The sequence below is a fragment of the Nycticebus coucang genome, chromosome 14 (assembly GCF_027406575.1).
Source record: "Nycticebus coucang isolate mNycCou1 chromosome 14, mNycCou1.pri, whole genome shotgun sequence".
NCBI classification, from domain to species: Eukaryota; Metazoa; Chordata; class Mammalia; order Primates; family Lorisidae; genus Nycticebus; species Nycticebus coucang.
The window spans coordinates 3,129,945-3,148,885 of NC_069793.1; the positions used below are offsets into that span (position 1 = coordinate 3,129,945).

The 18,941-nt window shown below is 57.2% G+C and overlaps 3 protein-coding genes across 10 annotated transcripts; all 3 read right to left on the reverse strand.

Annotated features, from left to right (window-relative positions):
* Positions 1–1,112: 1,112 nt before the first annotated feature.
* RIN1 (Ras and Rab interactor 1) lies at positions 1,113–7,397 on the reverse strand. Of its 2 annotated transcripts, XM_053561603.1 has the most exons (11): positions 7,269–7,397; positions 6,935–7,115; positions 6,708–6,822; positions 6,553–6,625; positions 6,342–6,433; positions 5,991–6,181; positions 5,447–5,792; positions 4,870–5,175; positions 4,467–4,598; positions 4,198–4,349; positions 1,113–3,179 (listed from the first exon to the last, which is right to left on the reverse strand). In XM_053561603.1, the coding sequence occupies exons 1-11, from the start codon at positions 7,385–7,387 to the stop codon at positions 2,721–2,723; spliced, it is 2,166 nt and encodes a 721-aa protein (XP_053417578.1). In that variant the 5' UTR covers positions 7,388–7,397; the 3' UTR covers positions 1,113–2,720. The 2 variants fall into 2 exon arrangements, with proteins under 2 accessions (XP_053417578.1, XP_053417577.1); XM_053561602.1 differs by having other exon boundaries at positions 5,447–6,181.
* Positions 7,398–8,339: 942 nt separating this feature from the next.
* Positions 8,340–16,084, reverse strand: BRMS1 (BRMS1 transcriptional repressor and anoikis regulator). Of its 7 annotated transcripts, XM_053561608.1 has the most exons (10): positions 15,966–16,075; positions 12,302–12,450; positions 12,112–12,202; positions 11,835–11,962; positions 11,627–11,706; positions 11,445–11,541; positions 10,843–10,935; positions 9,662–9,726; positions 9,144–9,183; positions 8,663–8,805 (listed from the first exon to the last, which is right to left on the reverse strand). In XM_053561608.1, the coding sequence occupies exons 2-10, from the start codon at positions 12,441–12,443 to the stop codon at positions 8,798–8,800; spliced, it is 744 nt and encodes a 247-aa protein (XP_053417583.1). In that variant the 5' UTR covers positions 12,444–12,450; positions 15,966–16,075; the 3' UTR covers positions 8,663–8,797. The 7 variants fall into 7 exon arrangements, with proteins under 7 accessions (XP_053417580.1, XP_053417579.1, XP_053417585.1 ...); XM_053561605.1 differs by lacking the exon at positions 9,144–9,183 and having other exon boundaries at positions 8,340–8,805; positions 12,302–12,491; positions 15,966–16,084; XM_053561604.1 differs by lacking the exon at positions 9,144–9,183 and having other exon boundaries at positions 8,340–8,805; positions 15,908–16,052.
* Positions 16,085–16,332: 248 nt separating this feature from the next.
* Positions 16,333–18,550, reverse strand: B4GAT1 (beta-1,4-glucuronyltransferase 1). The gene is made up of 2 exons (XM_053561136.1): positions 17,436–18,550; positions 16,333–17,186 (listed from the first exon to the last, which is right to left on the reverse strand). The coding sequence occupies exons 1-2, from the start codon at positions 18,489–18,491 to the stop codon at positions 16,995–16,997; spliced, it is 1,248 nt and encodes a 415-aa protein (XP_053417111.1). The 5' UTR covers positions 18,492–18,550; the 3' UTR covers positions 16,333–16,994.
* Positions 18,551–18,941: the final 391 nt, after the last annotated feature.

Below are 18,941 nucleotides of genomic sequence, written 5' to 3' on the forward strand. Positions count from 1 at the left end.
TCCTCTTGTCTTATCACCAGGCCCGCAGTTCCTGGGGTGCCCTGAGCCTCAGAGGCCGGTGCGCGCCTGAGAGTGGGGCGTGCTCGCCCCCTGGAGGTAGCGATGGAGAGCACGCTGCGCCGCCCCCGGGAACGTGGGGAACGAGCCACGTCTTTGCAATCAATCCTTACAGGTCTATTAATATTCCCTAAGTGCCAGTTCCTGCCCAGGCATTGTTCTAGGCCCTTGAGATTTAGTTGGGAACAAGGCCTAGTTGGCTTTGGCATTCTGGTGAGAGAGACGGACAATAAATAAACTCAGGAAAAACTAAAGTGTCTTAGGACCTCTTAGTGAGACCTTCACCAGCAAGGAAATGATTTGACTGTTGCTCAACAGGTCAGGGTCTGGTCCTGACGGCAGCAGGAGGTGCTGGGTCAGGGCGGCAGCTCTTGGAGCCTTGGCTTCCTCTTCCAGGAGGACAATGGTCGTGGCAGGTGGGGGAGGGAGGCATAGAATCCAGAGCCCCAGTGGGATGTCTGCTGTTGCCCAGATCTCGGAGAGGACGGACACTCAGCTGCTTCCGTCCATTGGGGTTGTGGGTGCTTGGTCCATAAAGGACACTCGCAGATTGCTGCTGAGGAGACCCACAAGCAAGTCCTGTTTGGGAGGATGTCCAAGCCCTTTGCCCTGTAACAAGCCACTTTCCCTGAGCAAGTTTCCCCATCTGTAAAGTGGGGCTAGTGAGACTGCCCTGCCCTATGTAATGACCTGGTTCCTGCCAGTTTGGCCTTGCCCCCTGGCCAGTCAGACTCTTGAGATTAACTAAATGACCCAGGCAGGAGGCAGGCCTGGGCAGGGCTCCAGTGAGACACCAGTGGGGACATGCTCAATTCTCAGAGTTCAGGAGTTAAGACTGAGCAGGGCAAGGGTGGGAAGGGCCCCGAGCCTGGTCCTGTGAGACCAGCCCCACGTGAGGCCCTTGGGGTCCTCTGGCAACCCCTGCCTTCCTGTGGGACTGAACTTGATCCACTCCATGTTTGGTTCCCAGACCCCAGCCCTTCCCTCCCTCCCCAGGCTCCCACCTCATTGCCCCTCATCCCCAGTTACCAAGCTCCAGTAGGTGTGGAAGTTTATTGAGTGCCATAGGGTGCAGGGTGCACAGCACTGTACCGTACAAAGCAATGGGGGTGGAGAAGGAGGGAGGGAGGGATAACAGACAGAAGCAAAGTAACCTCCTGCCAGCGAGGGGCTTTGGGGAAGGACGTGGAAGTGAGGAGGCAGAGCTGCCACACATGGGCACCAGTGTCCACAATTTCCACTCCCCCCCCCAGCTGTCGTGTCTGACATGAGGGTTGCTGTCCCTTCATGATCAGCACCCAATGGGACAGTTTCTAAAACTGGCTGGGTCCTCCATCAGGGATGACTCCTTCCTGGGCAGTGGTCCCTAGAGGCTGGCCTCACTCAAACCCCTAATTACAAGGGACCTGATGGCCAGCAAGCTCTGCCCCAGTGCTGTCCCCAGGTTACCTAATGGCTGTTGGAGTGTAAGGCCAGTGATCACCTCTGCTGTGTCTCTGAACTGTCCTCACCCCTCAGCAGTCACCCTCCCAGCAGCTTCTTGGGCTGAACATGCCCCCTTGTGGTTGAGGGGTGCCAGTTTTTTTTGCTCACATCTGCTACTTACTCTGCACTCCTTTGAGGCTGCCCTGGCTTTGAGGGTTAATTTGTTGGGGTTTAGTTTAGAGAGGGGAGTTGGAACCTAACACTCTGGTTTGAGTGATGTCTCAGGAGTCAAATCCTTGAACCTCAGTGGGGCTAACAAGCCCTGCCCTGTTCCCACACACAGGGCCAAGAGTTTAGTGCAGAGAAAATGGCTTCTGAGCCCCACTCTTCATGTTGGAAGCTTAATCTGCCTGCTTGTGAGCGTTATTGCCCCTGCCCAACTTCCCTGAGATGCTGGAGTGCCTGGGAAGACTTTTGATCTTGGGAACAGACTAGAACTTGGGTGCTTTCTCACTGGGACCTGATCTCCAGGGGAGTAACCTTCCCTGGACAGACCAGCATAGCCCCAGAAAGGGACAGCCCTGCTCTGCAGGGAACAGACCCTTGGAAAAGAACTCCTTCCCTCCCTTTCCCCCTAGTCTGGACTCTGTTTTGTAGCAAAATCATCCATTTTGACTCCTGGACCACTTAGGAGAGGGGCAAGGCAGCTATTTTATCCCCACTGGACAGGTGACAATTCTGAGAGTTGAAGAGGAGGGTCCTCCCAAAGGCCCAAGGCAGGGTCCATTCTGCTGCCTCCCTGGATCCTTCTGACACCCAGAAGTGGTTGGAGCCTTTCAAGGCCTGAAAGCCCCCACCTGGGCTGTGCCCAGGGGGGAAGGTACAAAATGAACTGGGACAACCGGAGGCTGGCATCAGCTGGATTTGTCCTTAGTTGGCACACCCACTATTGTGGCTGGCTAGCCTCCAGCTGGAGTAGAAGAAAGAGGCAAGGGGTCTCAGGCACAGAATCCAGGGGTCGACCCTCCTCATCAGTTACTCCAACCCCTCCGAGATGGCCATTGTGCTCCCAGCAGGTAGGCTTGTACAGAGGAGTACTGGAGAACTGTGGAGGGCAGATACAGGCGAGGGCCTGGGTGGGGGTAACCAAGGAGGCAGTGGCTAGGATGATGGCTCTGAAAGGCCTTTCCAGCAGGCTCAGAGTCTTCTGCCCTAAAGGACCCTCTGGCCACTTCTAGCTACTCCTCAGCTGTCTGGCTTCCCTCAGTCCCTGACTCCCCAGGCTGAGCAGGGCTTCCTCCAGCCTGGCCCTCGTTGTCTTCAGCAGTTTTCTTAGGCTCTCCCATCCTGTTCCTGGGCCTGGCTTTCATCCCAATGCCCCCATCTCCCTGGCCCCCTTTCTCTGCTTCTGGCTGCCCACTGCCTTCCTCTGGCGCAGTCCCCTGGGTCTCAGGCCACTCTGCCCGGCGGTAGACGAGGTAGCCGGTAGTGGGCAGTCGGTGAGCCAGGGCTCCAGGAGGCAGGTGGTGGTAGCCCTGCTCCTTGTACAGGAAGAGGCCAAAAGTGTCGGGCTGGGTCACTCGGAACTTGGTGGCACAGAGCTGGTTCAGGGTGGTGATGGAGGCCCCTGGGGGCACAGCCAGGGTTTTGGAGGTGCAGCCACTGCTGGGGTCCTGATAGGCTACTCGGAGGAGGTGCTATGCAGGAGAAGAAGCGAAAACAAATACTCAGCCTTGCCTGGCATACCATGCAGGGACAAGGGTAGGGTAAATCCAGTGGCAGATTCAGCTGGCAAAAGCTTTGTGAGCTCCAAGGGTGGGCCTGTGGGCACTGCAGGTTAAGCACTCAGCCTGCCTTAGCTCACACAGTCCTTGCACCAGCCCTAGGAGGTAGGTACTAATGTCCCATCTTGCAAATGAGAGAAGAGAGGCACAAAGAGTTTGAGTAACTTGCCCAAGCTCCCGCAGCCAACAAGTGGTGGTGCCAGGACTGGAACCCAGGAGCTGGCTGCAGAGCATGGACTCTTTTTTTTTTTTTTTTTTGTAGAGACAGAGTCTCACTGTACCACCCTCGGGTAGAGTGCCGTGGCGTCACACGGCTCACAGCAACCTCTTAACCCTTGGGCTTACACGATTCTCTTGCCTCAGCCTCCCGAGCAGCTGGGACTACAGGAGCCCGCCACAACGCCCGGCTATTTTTTTGTTGCAGTTTGGCCGGGGCTGGGTTTGAACCCGCCACCCTCGGCATATGGGGCTGGCGCCCTACTCACTGAGCCACAGGCGCCGCCCAGAGCATGGACTCTTAGCTAAGGCTGAGACTACGTAGAAAGGTGCAGGGCAGCGATGGTGTCTGGCTCTGAGGATAACTGGGCAGAGCGGGATGAGAGGGTGAGTGGTGTGTGGCTGAAACCAGGGGAGGCAGAGCCCTGGCTGGGGGCTGGAGGCCCCCTTCCCTTCTCCATGTTGTGTTTCCTCCTCGATAGTTATGGCCCCGCCTTCAGAGTTTCTGTGGTGATTCAGGGATGCTTCTCCAAGAGCACCCAGCACAAAAGGGCTGGCTGTGACATTAGGATAAGGTGCTTCTTCTCTTGCAGAGTGACTCAGGAGTAGCCCTATCCCCTTGCCAGGCCTCACTAGGAAAAGGAGGGGGCCGTGCTGGTTCCAAGGGCCCTCTGGGCTTGGCTGGTTTGGGTAGGTGCAGTGGAGGGCCTGTTACCTGGAAGCTGTGGGTGGCAGGCAGGCAGCGTTGCTCCCAGAGGCTGAGGGAGCGCTGTAGTTCCTGAGAGGGGCTCAGCGGGAGGGTGGGGGCCTGGTCCAGGTTGCTCAGCAGGGCCAGGCTGGCTGAGAGGCTGGTCACGTAGTAGCCGCCTAGGACACAGGGAGAAGAAGGCAGGTCAGGCTGAGTGTGGGGGATTGGCTCTTTCTCCCCTTCTGGGCTTCTCAGGGCCAATGCAGCAGCCACTACCCCCCAGGGGGGTCTCTCACCCTCTCCGGTGAGGAGGGTGGGCTCCAGCAGCTCTGACATATATTCGGCCTCCAGCAGCAGCTCAGGGAGGTCACACTGGGCCAAGACGAGGCTTAGCAGTGGTAGGAACTCGTCAGCACCTGCGCCCTCCCCTGTGGGGACATGGTGAGAGAGAAACTGCAGGCTCCTCTGGAGGCCCAGGGTCAGGGGATAATCCTTGTCTTAGATGGTGACCCCTCCACTCTGCCTGCCAGGCCCTAGCAATATGTGCAGCAAGCTGGTGGAGTGGCTGTGGAGAGGGTGCCTTCTGCAAGGTGGGAAGGTGGGCTCATGTTCTCCTGCTGTGCTGTTCCAGGCCCTGGGAGCCCAGGGCCTGCCTCTGACTCAGAGGGGCAGGCAGGTGGAGGCATGGAGGGGACATACCCTCCTGGGCCCTCAGAGTGGTGTAGAGCAGCTTGCAGGCCTGCAGGAGCCGCTTGACCTGGGCGCTGGGTGAGTAGGTGCAGAGCAGCTGCAGCAGCTTCTGGCGCACCTGCTCTGTGTCTGCTGAGGAGGGCAGGCTCAGGTGGGATCCGAAGGCCCCAGGGCCCTGGGCCCGGGCCAGTCTGAGGCCCTCAGCCAGGCGGCCCAGGGAGCCATCTGCAGAAAGCCGGCGCCGGATGCGTGCTGCGAGGATGGGCCGAAGAGGCTTGAGTACAGAGCGATGCAGCGACTTCTCTAGAACATGTTCTGTGGAGGAGGGAGCAGGCAGGGGTCAGGGGCACAGGGCGGGATGGGGGTGCAGAGCCCAGGGGAGAAGGGAGAAGGTGCAGAGCTGGGAGGAGAGGCGCAGCAGTGTGGAAAACAGAAGGTCATGGAATTCACTCCAACAGTGGTGAGATAAGGTGGAAATAGAATCAGAGACAGGACGGCATGTTGGAGGGGAGAGGAGAGTAGGGTGGTGACCTGCTGGAGTGATGGAGGCAGGGGCAGAGCCAGCACAGGACGGCTGGGGCCTCACCCAGTCTCTCCGGTGGCAGCAGCTTCTCTGGGCCCAGCTCCGCACTCAGCATGGCCCGGGCCCGGCTCAGCGCCTGGCGGATGCTCTGCAACTCCCGAGACTCAGGTCCAGCCCTCACCTGGGTCAGTAGGTCCTGCACTAACTGGCCCACGGCTGTGTGGCGGTCCCGCATCAGTGCCATGGCTGCCCGGCCCACCTGATGTTCGGGCGCCAGTAGGGAGCAGAAGGCTGCACTCATGGACCGAAGCAGAGGCCGCCGGCGGCCCAGGCGGGGTGAGGTTGCTGGGCTCCCCCAGGACTCTGGTGCTTCCTCCTCAGAGCTGCTGGGGGAGCCGCAGTCCACCTCCTGGAGGGAAGGCAGGGGTGGGAGGCCAGGGCCGCTTCCCCCTGGCACGCGGTACCCCATTGAGCTCTCCCTTCGCAGAAGCTGGCGAGGGGGCAGCCTTTCCGTCTGGCTGGGGCCTGCCCCTGGCAGCACCGGGACTGGAGGAGGTGGCATGGCAGGCGGAGACAGGGGGCTAGAGGTCTCTGTGGATATACGCACTTTGAAGCTCCTCTTGAATTTCTCCCGCTTGGTAGGGCCCAGGTCCCCTGGGAACAGGGGATTGAAGAAACACAGGGCCGCTCCATTACCCTGGTCCAGTTCTTGAGGGGACCGGGCCTTCAGCTGGGGCAGCATTGGGCCTTTGAATGGGCCCTGCCGAGCCTTGGTGTTCAGGGAGGAGCTCCAGAACTCTGGGGAAGAGAAACCAACTGGGCCTTGGGGACTGGCTAGGGGAGGAAGCCCAACCAAGAACAGGCACAGGCTAAGGCTGGGTGTCATGTGCCATCCCTTCCCCTCTTGGCTTCAGCTTGTCCAGTCCATCTGAGCAACGGGTGGCAGGACAGCCCTTACCAATGCCCAGATGGGAGATGGCCTCCAGCTCCTTGTGGGTGGCCGCCTGCTGGATGGCGCAGGGGAGCTGGAGTGGGAGAAGAAGGATGTCCCTGGGGCCAGAGAGGGGAGCAACATCAGGATGAGGGAGGCTTGGGCCGCAGGGGCGGAGAGGACGGCTCTCTAGGCAGAAAGGCCCCCGTGGACACCAGGGGCCTGTGGGCAGACTCACCGGGTGTGGCAGTAAGCGCAGATGAGCTGGACGAGGTCCGGGAACACGAGCTCCGAGCCCTCCAAGGAGATGCCTTTGAGAGGCGGGAAGTGAGGCAGTTCTCTGGGGACTCCCCCCTGCTTCCAGCCCCTTCCCACCAGGCCAGCCCCTCTCACCACCAGGGCTCTCCAGGATGTAGTGGCTGGAGACGAAGGAGGGGCTGCTGGCCTCGGGCAGCCGCACACACAGGGCCTGGCACTGGCGCGTGTTAGATTTCCGCACCAGAAACGTCTGCAAGTAGATGGGGGTCACAAGCCTCAGGACCTCCGTGTCCAACCCCTCTCTCCAACCCGCTCCCATCTGCCCTTGGCTGGCCAGTCCCTAGAGGTGGGACAAGACTCACCCCCGGGGGCTCAGCCCTCAGCACGTGCAGTGCAGCCGCAGCATTGGCCTGAAGCTGCAGCCACACGGGACGGGTGAGCAACAGCCGCTCCCGCAGGCTCACCACACGCCCTGCCTGCTGGGGCCCGCCTGCTTGCCTCCCGCTGGCATTGGGCACGTCGTACAGCGGACCCTGGGCTGACCTGGGGGTGGACAGCCAGACCTGAGCAGTGGGCTAGGGACTTGGACCCTTGCCCACCCCCACCCTATCCCTGGCACTCCCGGGCTGCCCATTCCTCTGCCCAGGCTGCCCATTCCTTTGCCTGAAGATAGACCCTCTGCTCGCAGTCCCTCACCACTGCTGCCACTGCACTTCTAACTTCATTAACTTTTCTCTTTCCAGGTGCTCAGGCGAGAAGTTGACTAGGCTGGGGGCTCTGTGAGGGCCTGCTCCTGGCTCCCCAGGGGTTTCCATGGCTGGTAGCTCCTTCAGCTTCTGCTGGGACTCAGGAAGAGAATCCAGTCCTGAGGCACAGGCTCACACATTCCCGGTGAGTAACACTTCCTGAGGGCGGTCCGCCTGTCACACCCCACCAGTTAACTCTTGTGTGTCCACCGGACCAGGCCAGAGCCCGCCTTCTCTGTTCTGGGCCTAGCCTCAAGGGGCAGGAATCCTCTCCCTGCTAGCTCCACTGTGACGATCCAGGCTTTGGGGCCTCCTCCATACAGGGCCGCCTGCAGCCTGGCCAGCCTCCTCAAATCTCATGGGTGGGCAGGAAGGGGTTAAGCAGAGCCGGACTCCATCCCCACAGGCCCAAGCCTCGCCCTCAGGTCTATGGTCAGTTGCTCATCTGTCCACTGTCTTGGGGGTCAGCCTTGTGAGACAGCACCCCCTATTGGTCACACATGACTCATTCCTGAGCCTAACCTGGGTTTTGGGATTTCATGTTGCCATGGAGAAAATATGCCATGTCTCCATGGAAACTAACCCCTTTGCTTAACTGAGGTTCTGGGGGTGGTTCTGACAGTGCTAAGCAGGGGGAGTCTGGCTTCGAGGTCGTCAGCACATGGTGCTGCTGCTAGCTGCCTCCCACACACACAGGCCGCAATGGGCTGCTGCCCCAATCTGCCAAACAACCAGGGCAGGTGCAGACATGACTGGGCTCCAGGCACTGTGCACGCCCCCACCAGGCATCCTCCCTTCACACCATGTATTGCTTGGGACTCTGCTCAGTGGCAAGGGCCAGTCCAGGAGCCAGGTCAGAGTCCAGCTCCTACAAGATAGGGAGAGGGGGTGCCAAGCTGTAGGAGTGCAAGGGGGAGTATGCCTGCCTCAGACACTCCCCACAGAAGTCCTTATTCCCTTGTGAGGTAAATCAGACACACAGGCACGCCAGAGTCCCAAGGAAGGTTTTAGTTGCAGTCCTCAGAGTCTGGGAGGCAGGTACCAAAAACCACCCTGAGGAAGCCTGGGGAGCCTGACCTCTCACCCCCAGCTCCAGCAGATGTTCAGGGCCCACTCCCCGCCCCCCCCAATATTCCTACTCCTGGCTCTGAATTCCCACACAGTGGGGCCTGGATCCCAGTGGCTAGGAGCCAGGGCCCAGGTAAGCAGGGGGATGCAGCTTGGGGATGTTCAGGAGGGGTGGTGCTGCTCAGGGACACAGACAACAGTCTTGCTGGGCCAGGTTGGCTCCAGGGCTATAGCTGTGCAGCCCACAAGGAACACGGAGGAGTTGTCCATCCCAGTGACATCCATCCTAGTGACAGCTGGAGGGCCCACTGGGCAGAGCCGGGCATGGCCACCTGACTCTGCAGCAGGAAAATGTGAATCCGGGTTTGGTGCAGGCTGCTCTGAGGGACCCCCTGGCTGTGAACAGGAAGGTCACAGTCCTGCGGGTATGTGAGAAGCACAAAATTGTCACCCATGATTAGAAGCTGAATCAAGAAGGAAATAGCCACTTCTTGTGGGAGATGGAGGGGAGTGGCCTCATGGGAAAGTTCTGGGCAGCTCTACAGCCCTCACTTGCAGTGCAGGGGTTCCACCAATCCAAAGCCTCTCCAGCATCCCCATGCTGGTTCCTGCTCCCCCAATTACCTCAAGCCACTCAAACCTAAACTGTCCTAACTTTCTCAGCCACCAATTCTGCCATGGCCACTGCCCCTCTCTGGGCTCCTCTCTTGGAGGCTGGGATGGGGAAGGCAGGCAGCCTGACTGCCATGATTCTTACCATCTGATTTTCTCTTCTGAGGGGACACAGCTGCCCTAGCCTGGGAGGATGAGAAGAAAAGCCCCCTGAGAGCCTCCACCAGACTGGGCTCGGCACTGCACTGAGGGCTGGGAGCACAAGCCCCGGGCAGAGCCAGCCTACTGCTCTACCACCTCCCCTATCCCTCTGTACCACCAAAACCTGCCCTGGACAAGGAAGAGGCTGACAGATTAAAAGCTCCCCACCCCTGCCAGCTTCAAGCAAAGTGAGGTCTTTTGAGCTGACTGTGATCTAGGGAGTCTGGGCTGAAGCCATGGGGAACGAGGGGTGAGCAGAGAGCTCCCCAGGTCCTCCTGAAACCCAAGCATGCAGGGATCCGCTCTTTTTTTGAGACAGTCTCTCTTTGTCACCCTGGTAAGAGTACACTGGTGCCATCATAGCTTATGGCAACCTCAAATTCCTGGGCCTGAGTAGTCCTCCCACCTCGGTCCCTCAGAATGCCAGGTTATAGGCAGGACCCACTGCCTGGCTGGACCCACCTTTTTGATAGCTGTCCAGTCTTCCAGGATGTCGATCTCCTGCAGCATGTACACGATGTAAGGGCCTGTGACAGGGTCAAGGAAGCAGGGAAGCAGGTGGAGGGGGCAGGTGACAAGAATGTGGTCTGGGAGTCTGAGGGTGGCAGTGATACCTAACCAATTCTCTGGAGAGGTAGTACAGAGGACACTGTGTGGACTGGGGTTTGACTTAGGCTCTATCTCCTACCTCTTGGCCCCCTGATTCTAGGGGGCCCCCACAGGTATTTCACCAGCCCATGGAGAGCCCCACACCCCACCTCTATTTCCTTTGCTCACTCTCAGCTCCCTCCTTCAGGTCAGCTGCTGAGGCCCATTGTGCCCCCTCAGGAACCTTGCTCCATCTCCTATTCTATTCTGTCCCCTCATCTGGCCCCTTCAACTAAAAGACTCCGATCTCTTCCACCCTGAGACAACCCTCCTATTCTCAGCTGGCTCTCTACCTCATGTCTCCATGCCCTCATCTCCCTTTTGCTCCTCCAGTGACTGCCTTCTGGATTCCTCCCTCCCTGCCTGGGCCTGCCCGCCAGCATCAGGCAGCTGTAATGACTGAAACTGGCTGCTGTGGGAGCACCCCCAGGGCGTGCCAGCCAGGGGGATGTAGGCACCATGGACCCTGTACTAAAGGGCCCTGCCCGGGGTGGGGCAGAGGCAGCTAGTCCCCACTGGGATGGGGGAACCCCAAGGTAAGGCACAAGGTGTCGAGAGGGTGAAGCCAGAGGCACTGGGTCAAGACCAGGAGGGGCTTCACAGAGGAGGTGACACTTGAGATGGGCCTGACCAGTCAGGGACAGGCAGGAATTCTAAGAGGGGGAAGTGAGTAGAGGCACTGGAGTAGGAGAGCCTGGGACCTATTCAGGTGACACCAGGAGACAGAAAGGCCTCAAAGGCCAAATCTTACTCAGGAAATTCTGGGAGTCACTGAGCTGACGTTTCTGTTTTTCTAGAGTCCATTTAGCACAGGGGAGACCCAGGACCTTCCAGGAAATTGCTGACAGCTGGATTTGCCTAGATATGGTCACATGACGTCAAGCCAGCATGAGTCTAGTCTGACTGTTCTCCATGTCCCTCCAACCCCCTCCCTGGGGTCTTGAGCGGACCCTGGAGTCCTGCCCAGTTTCAGGCTGCCTTGGGTGAAAGGATACCAGAAACAAGAGGTGCCTTCTTCCTCTTGCTGGGTGGCAGAGAGTCCCAGGACTTCGAGCTGCCTCTGGCGTGTAGTTTGTCATCCCACCACTCTGTGCCCCAGACTGAAGTCAGGAGAGGTATGGCCCACCAGATGGCCCTCCCCTGTAGCCTGTGCCCCCCTGTGCACCAGCTTGAGCTCTTCTACCTGCTCCATCACACAGGTAGTGGACAGAGCCCTGGCCTTGGGGCTGCTCAGGTCCTGACTATATAGCTGTGTGACCTGGGGAAACAGGCTACTGCACTTCTGTGAGCCTCAGTTAGTTTGTTTATTGACAGTGGGACAATGACGATTCCTGTCTCCCCACATAGGCACTGCTGACAGGGAGGGAATTATGCCATTGCATTGGCAGGCCCTGGTCCGGAACAAGAGCAGGAGGTGGAAGAGGACACAAGACCACTCTGCCTATGCCCCACTGTGTGCTGGGTCCGCGGCTAGCCCCTCTCCAGGCTGGTCTCATTCAGCCCATATAGGGACCCTATGGACTGTCCCTTTGTGCATTAAGGGAAGCTGAGGTCCAGAGAGGGAAGGGGGTAGGCGGGACCGGGCCCCTGTGCTCACCGGAGCTGAGGTCAAGGCTTTGGCGGTCCTCCTCCAGCCTCTGGATCCGCTCCTGCAGCTCCCCCTGCAGCGTGTCATAGAGCAGCAGCTTCTCACTCTGGAAGAGGTGGGGTGGGTGGCTCAGCCAGGTGGGTTGGGAGGGGCACTTCAGGCTTCATCCCCAGGTGCCCAGGAGAGCTCACCTCCAGGTGCTGCCTGGCTCCCTGCAGCTCACACTCATACTTATTCCTGATCACATCCAGACAGAAGCCCTTGTAGATCCCTGCAAAGGGAGGCAGGAAGCTGTCCTGTTTGGCTAAGGGTCCTGGGGCCCATGAAGGTCTGGGAGAAAAGGGGAGGCAGGGCAGGGCCGAGAAGGGAAGGGGATACGATACAGGCCAGCCCACAGACCTGCCACTTGAATGCGAATCTTGAGGCTCCGCTGAAGTCCTCCAAGAGGTTCTGTGTACTCAGGGGCTCTCTCAGCTCCCACTTCCTCCAGCCGCAACCGTAGCTGACTGAGTCGTTCCCTGAACAACCTAGGAGGTAAGAGGCAGCCATGCACCCATGTGCTCACCCCATGCTCCTCCCTTGCTCCTGGGCAAACAGACTGTAGTCACTCCACAGCTCACTTGCTGGGGTCAGGACCGCTGCCCAGGGACCTTGCCCGAGGTGTCCCCATGCTCACTTCTCCTTCAGCTCCGAGAACTGCTTCTCCAGATCCTGCATCTCACTGACACACTCGCTGCGGCGCCGCTCATAGTCCTCATCGTCCATCTCTGGGACAAGAGGCCAGTCAGGGCAGGCTCTGGAGAGGAGTGGCAGTGCTTGTGTGTGTACACATGCTTGTGCACACACTTGTGCACAGAGGGACTCACCTGAGCTCTCCTCCTCTGACTCAGTCTGGCTGCCGCTCCGTTCTTCCTCACTTTCCTCCTCCTCCCCCCCGTTCATTTCTGTGGCTGAATCGCCTTCTGCTTCCATCTCTTCCGTGTCTTTGCTTTGAGGCTGGATGGGCATCTCAGCTCTGGGAGAAGGAGTGAAGCCATCACTTATCACTGCCCATAGCTTAGTGGGAAAGAGGCAAAGTGAAGAATTTTTTTTTTTCGACAGAGTCTCAAGCTATCACTCTGGATACAGTGCCGTGGCATCATAGCTCACAGCAATCTACAATTCTTGGGCCAAGTGATCCTCTTGCCTAAATTTTTCTAATTTTAATAGAGACAAAGTCTCACTTTTGCTCAGGCTGATCTCAAACTCATGAGCTCAAGCAATCCATCTGTCTTGGCCTCCTGGAGTGCTAGGATTACAGTGCCCAGCCTCAAAGTGAAGAATTAAACCCAGCTCAACCCCAAATGGGGACAGCCAGGGAGGTGACTGGCTTCAATACACCCTGGACACACAATGGCCTGAGAGCTGTGCAAAAACTCCTGCCCTTGGACATTGTTGGTGGTCTCAATCTTGAGAATACTGGCCATGGCTTCGATCCCTAGATGTGAAAGGCCCAGGGGGCACCCCCCACAGCCCATGGGACTGGGCCTACATTTCTGACAGGGACTCCTAAAGTCCTTCACAGATTAGAAGTGAACTACTGGTCTAGTTCCCTCACCCCACCATCTAATATCCAGTTCTTGCATGTCCACCTCCCTTCCTCTGCTCCTGCTGTTCCTTCTGCTTACAATGCCCTTCACTTCTCTTCCTGATAACACCCTGCAATCCTCTTTCACCGTGCTCTGGGCTAAATCCCATCTCCTTCTGCCGCCTTTGGGACCTCAAGTCATCAATGCTCCTCTCTCTGTCTTCAACTTCTCCATCTTGGCAGGCTCCTTCCCATGAAACTTTCTATGTGCTCAGGTATTTTCTACCATTATTTTCCACTTTACTGCTTCCTGTTTTCCACTTCAGAGTTACACTTTTCAAGGCCTTGTGCACACTTGCTGGTCCTACTTTCACCTCCCCTTTGTACAATCCATTTCTATACCCATCAGTTTCAGTTGAAAATGATCCTGTAGAGTTAACCAACAATTGCCTGTGGCTAATGCCTGTACTTTTCAGTGCTTATCTTAATGGATTTCTCAGCAATATTGAACACTGGTAAGCATTCCTTTTTTTATTCACTCTTCTAACATTTATTGAACATCTGATACAGGTTAAGTACCGTCAGACACTATGGGTAGGTTCTAGGGCACCACGGTGACAAAGTATTTGCCTCAAGGAGCAAAGCAGCAGACTATTACTCTGGTGTGAGGAGAGTGTAGACCCACAGCATAATAGAGGGGTATCTACCTGGGACCTGGAGCTTGTTGCAGCAGTGGAAAATGTATCAGATCGTGAGCTGAGCTGACCGACAGAGGCAACATTCCAGGTAAAGTAAGTAGCATGTGCAAAAACCCAGAAATAAGAGAACAGTGTGGGGGGCACATGGGTCTAAGCCTCAGAGAGAAATCTGTGCTGCAGAGATTTGATCATCAGCATAGGGCAAATTTTTCATGCCATGGGAGAGGGTGTATGACCAGCAAGGCAGAATGTGTGCAGTGAGAAGCCCATAATGGAACACCAAAGGGGCAGATGAAGAGACTGCAGCAAAGGAGGAAAAACCCAGTCATGAAGAAAGAATTTCAGAAGGAAGCAGTGATGACAGTCCCAAGTGCTGCCAAGAGATCACCTAAGAGGAAGACTGAACAGTCCTTCAGTGGCTCCAGTACCTTCCTTGGAAGGCCAAGAAAGATGGATTGCCTGAGGTCACAGGTTTGAGACCCCATCTCTATAGATAGCCGGGCGCTGTGGTGGGTACCTGTAGTCCCAGCTACTCAGGAGGCTGAGGCAAGAGAATTACTTGAGCCCAAGAGTACGATGTTGCTGTGAGCTGTGATGCCACGTACTCTACTGGGGGCAAAAAAGTGAGACTTTCTCAAAAACAAAAAAGCGTCCTCTCAGGGGATAATTTCTGCCTACTAGGGGCTTCTATTTCACAGTGATGTTCTTCCAACTTTGCTGGTCACTGCTTTATAACAATGTCCTTTATATATATATGCTTTATGTATTTACAACAGTGCAGACGACCTTCTCTCCAGGAAGCCTTCTTTGTTCACATCTCTTACTTGCCCATTCTTATGTCTGTCCCCACCCCTTCCCACAATCAGTCTGTGGGCCTCATCAGGGCAGGGGCTGCATATCCACCTTATTCACCCAGAGAACTACTGGCTCACTTAATGACAAGAGGCTTTGTGAATATGATTTTTTTTTTTTTTTTTTTTGTAGAGACAGAGTCTTACTTTATGGCCCTCGGTAGAGTGCCGTGGCATCACACGGCTCACAGCAACCTCCAACTCCTGGGCTTAAGCGATTCTCTTGCCTCAGCCTCCCGAGTAGCTGGGACTACAGGCGCCCGCCGCAACGCCCAGCTATTTTTTTTTTTTTTTTTTTTTGGTTGCAGTTCAGCCGGGGCTGGGTTTGAACCCGCCACCCTCGGTATATGGGGCCGGCGCCCTACTGACTGAGCCACAGGCGCCGCCCGAATATGATTTTTTTTTTTTTTTTTTTTGGAGACAGTGTCTGTTGCCCAGGCTAGAGTACGATGGTGTTGGCTTAGCTCACAGCAACCTCAAACTCCTGGGCTCAAGTGATCCTCCTGCCTCAGCCTCCTGAGTAGCTGCCCACAGATGCCCACCACAATGCCTGGCTAATTTTTCTGTTTTTAGTAGAGATGAGCGTCTTGCTCTTGCTCTGGTTGGTCTTAAACACCCGACGTCCCAGAGTGCTAGGAATACAGATGTGAACTACTGCGCCTGGCTGCGAGTACAAATTTAACAAAATCAACTTTTGCAGGGCAGGGATTAGCTCTTACTTCTCAGTAGTCCCAGGTCCCTGTAGTAGTTGCAAACTTTTTGGACACGGATTCAAACTGTATAATGCATGGCCTAGAGGAGTTTAGTTAGACACATTGCTCAACGATTTCATCAATGATCTGAACCTGACCTGAAAACTTCAGTTCTCCAAACCAACCTCATTTTTCCCATTCTGAGGCCCCAGTTCCCAACATCTGCAATTCCTCTTTTCTGCTAAGTATATTTACTTGTAAGTCCTATCTCTTGCAGAAGCCTTTCTCTCCTCCAGCTGTTGAATGAGTTAAATTAAGTCACACCTCTTCTCCTTACCCTGGGCGCAAAAGAGGATAATCATTCTTGCTCTGAGTATTGCAAGGGGTAAGGAAAGGAAAAGCACAATGTAAAGCACTGTACACAGGCAATTTATCTTTTCAGCCTATGCTCCTCTGGGTAGACCCCCAGGGAAGGCAGACCCCTCCCCGCTTTCACCAGAGGCCAACCCAGCCGCTCTGGGAGCCTTCCGCTCCGCTCCAATCCTAAAAGCGCCAACGCGAACTAGAGAATCGCGGGCTCTTCCGCTGCCGGCCTCCAGCCCGCGGCCCCGCACGCGTCAGGCAGGTTAAGTCTCTGCTTCGGCCCCACAGGAGGAGACTGTACCAGCTTTGCCCGACTGCCGGGAGAGGCCGAACCAAACGCTGGGCAAGGCGATACGTACCCCGGGCGGTGGGGCTTCCGGCCTCCCCACCAAAACTCCCTGAGAGGTGCCCGAGGATCCCGGCACCGGCAGCGGCCGCCAGCCTTCCGGAAGCGGAGCGCAGGTTAACCTTCCGCAGGGGGCGGGGCCTGCCGGTGCTTCCGCGTGCGTCATCAGGAGGCACCCGTCAGGGAGCCCACAATTGTACAGCTGGGGGCCGAGGCATGCTGGGATACCGCGGGCCGGTCTCCATAGCAACAGGCCGTCAGGCACACAGGCTGTCTGTGCACAGGGAAGGCCGGCGTGCCTTTCTTAGCGCGGTAATTTCCCCCCGGGTGCAAAGGCAGAACCCGCCCCCACAGCTCAAGCAAGTAACAGAGCCAGCTGCGTGTGTGAACACTCGTTTATTTACACGTTATCATCCGTAGGCAAACACCAAGCCCCGCTTGCTTTAAGGTACAGTTCTCTAGCCCACGGAGCCTGCAGACCCTTCCCGCCTCCGCAGCCCCCGAGGACGGAGGCCTGAGAGAACCAGTTTAGGCTTCTGCCCGAGAGCTAAGAGCTAAAGTCTCTGCTTTTATCAGATTCCTTTCCGAAGAGCCCGTTTTATTGTGTACTAAGATGTCTCAGCTCCATCCCATTCATGCTTTTTTCTCTTACTGTCCCTACCCACCCACACAAAATTGTTAATAATAACAATAACAATAATAATACTGTAATAATATTAATAATACTTCACATTTGTACGAAGCTTACAGAAATATTTTCACATACAGCATCTCATCTGAGCCTCCAAACGGTTCTGTGAGGTAGATATTCTCACCTCCCTTTTTACAGACAGGGCAACCGAGGCTCAGAGAGGTAATGGGATTTGCTCAAGGCCACACAGCTAAGTTAGTGGTAAAGCTAGGACTCGATCCCAGCAAGTCCAGTGTTTCAACACCACAGCTACCTCTGTAAAGTGGAGTGGCATTTCTTACCCCTGTCAGGCCTGAGGGGCAGGCTGAGGAGCCAGAAGGCTGAGACTTCTCAGACTAGGGGAGGGAAGGCTCAGCAGCGTCGGGGAGAGTTGGGGTACTTGGCCTTCAACTCCTGTTTGAACTGGCGGTAAAGGATCTTATTGTGCTGATTTTCAGCCTCCTTTTGGGGATGGAACTTCAAGGCTTCTTTGAAGCCCTTATGAACCAGGAAACCTTCGTTCAGCACCTCAAAATCAAACCCTGCCACGTGCAGCTCACAGGCCTGTAAGAGGAAAAACAGGTCAGCAAAGTTTCATGACATCCACAGAGCAAAGACTGACTTCCCTAAAGCCACACTCCAGCTTCCTCCCCACTTCTGGAGGCATCTAGGTCTTCTACACCATCCAACCACCTCCTGAATTATGATCCCTCCTGCCTCACTGGTTCCTTTACATCCTGAGCTGCTCTTCATAACTCCCTGTCCCCACCACCTCTCCCTCCGCATTGGCCCTGCCCTGACCCTTATAGGCACCTGGCTGATTCGATTGAAGCCGTACTGCCGAAAGCGCTCGTCGAAGGTGGGCACCTTGCCTCCAGCCACATAGAATGGCTCCCAGGGGTCCTGCCAAGGCACGACGTAGGCCGGCCTCAGCAAACTCTCTTCCGGCAGATTGACCCAGCGGGAATAGTTGGTGGGTGCCTGGCAGGGCGTGCACAGCCCGTAATAGAAGGGCCGCACTTCGCCCACCTGGTAGAGCTGCAGCAGCTCCGTCTTACTCATGGGCATGCGGCGGGCTCGTCGGATCTCAAAGGCAGGCACCACCAGTGCCGTGCCCCCCCACTGGTTGCTTTGATCCAGCATTTCCCGCAGGCCTCTCCACAGCCCCTCGCTAGGCACCATGTCCACATCGATTACCAGCGCATAGTTGGCCCCCTCACGAGCCAAATTCCTCAGCAAGTTATTGGGGTAGGAGACGTTGGTACCCAGAGCATAATTGATCCCAGGCTGGGCCACCCTGGCTAGCTTGTCAAAAACCTCCTGGCAGGACCGCAGCAGGGCAAACTCCCCTGGCTCCCGGGGATCAGGCACGGCGGCCTCATAACGCGAGGGGCAAACGAGATGCATGGCGACCCTGGCGCGCATGTCGGGGCAGTGGCTACTCAGCGCGTAGGCCAGCACCGTGGCCAGCTGCGCCTCCTCCTTGGTGGCTGCGAACACCGACACGGACAGAGGGCCCTCCCAGCGCTCTAGAAGGCCCGACAGATGCAGCAGGTTGTCCACGCTGGCGTGAGTGGCCAGGATCACATCGTTGGGGTCCATGGTGGTCTTCAGTAGGCCCCTGTAGACACGGTAATCGCCGCTGGCGTCCAGGACGCCTCCAGAGGCCAGCGCTGTGCGGAGCTGCGCTTTGACCTGATCCACGGATCGCGGGGACGGGGGGAAGAACTCAAAATACTGGTCTTGCTCCTCCTGCCCATGAAGTCCGGAAAGCAGCGACAGGTAGAGCAGCTGCAGCATCGCCACTAGCATGAGCGCGGCCAGCAGCAGCTGGTAGAAGGCGCACCGGATAGCGTAGGACATCTGCATGGTTCTCGGAGCTCGGGGCTCGCAGCAGGGACCATCCGGCCACAGCCTCCGCCAGCCGCTGCAAGCCCGGATTTACCGCAGACTGCCGAGCGAAGCCGACGCGAGCCGAGGCCGGCCGAACCCACGCGCAGTCCCGCCCCCCGTTCTCCGCTCCGCTCGCCCCGGCGAGCGGGGAGGAGCTTCCGCCGCGGCGGTCGCGAGCTCGGCAAACTCCGGCTGGTCCGCGGCTGCCGCAACCGCCGGGGCCGCCTCCTGCTCCATCCCGGTCGGCGCGCGACCCCTACACCGAGCGCGTCCCGAAGCTCCAGCGCGCACCCCGACTCGGGGAGGGGAAACCTTTGCCGGGCTCGGCGGCAGCTTGTGCCTGATGGCGCGGGTTCCCGGCCGGAGCGGGCGGAAAGGAAATGGAAGCGCTCCTCCCTCCCCGCCGTCTCTCTCCTCCCTGAGTCC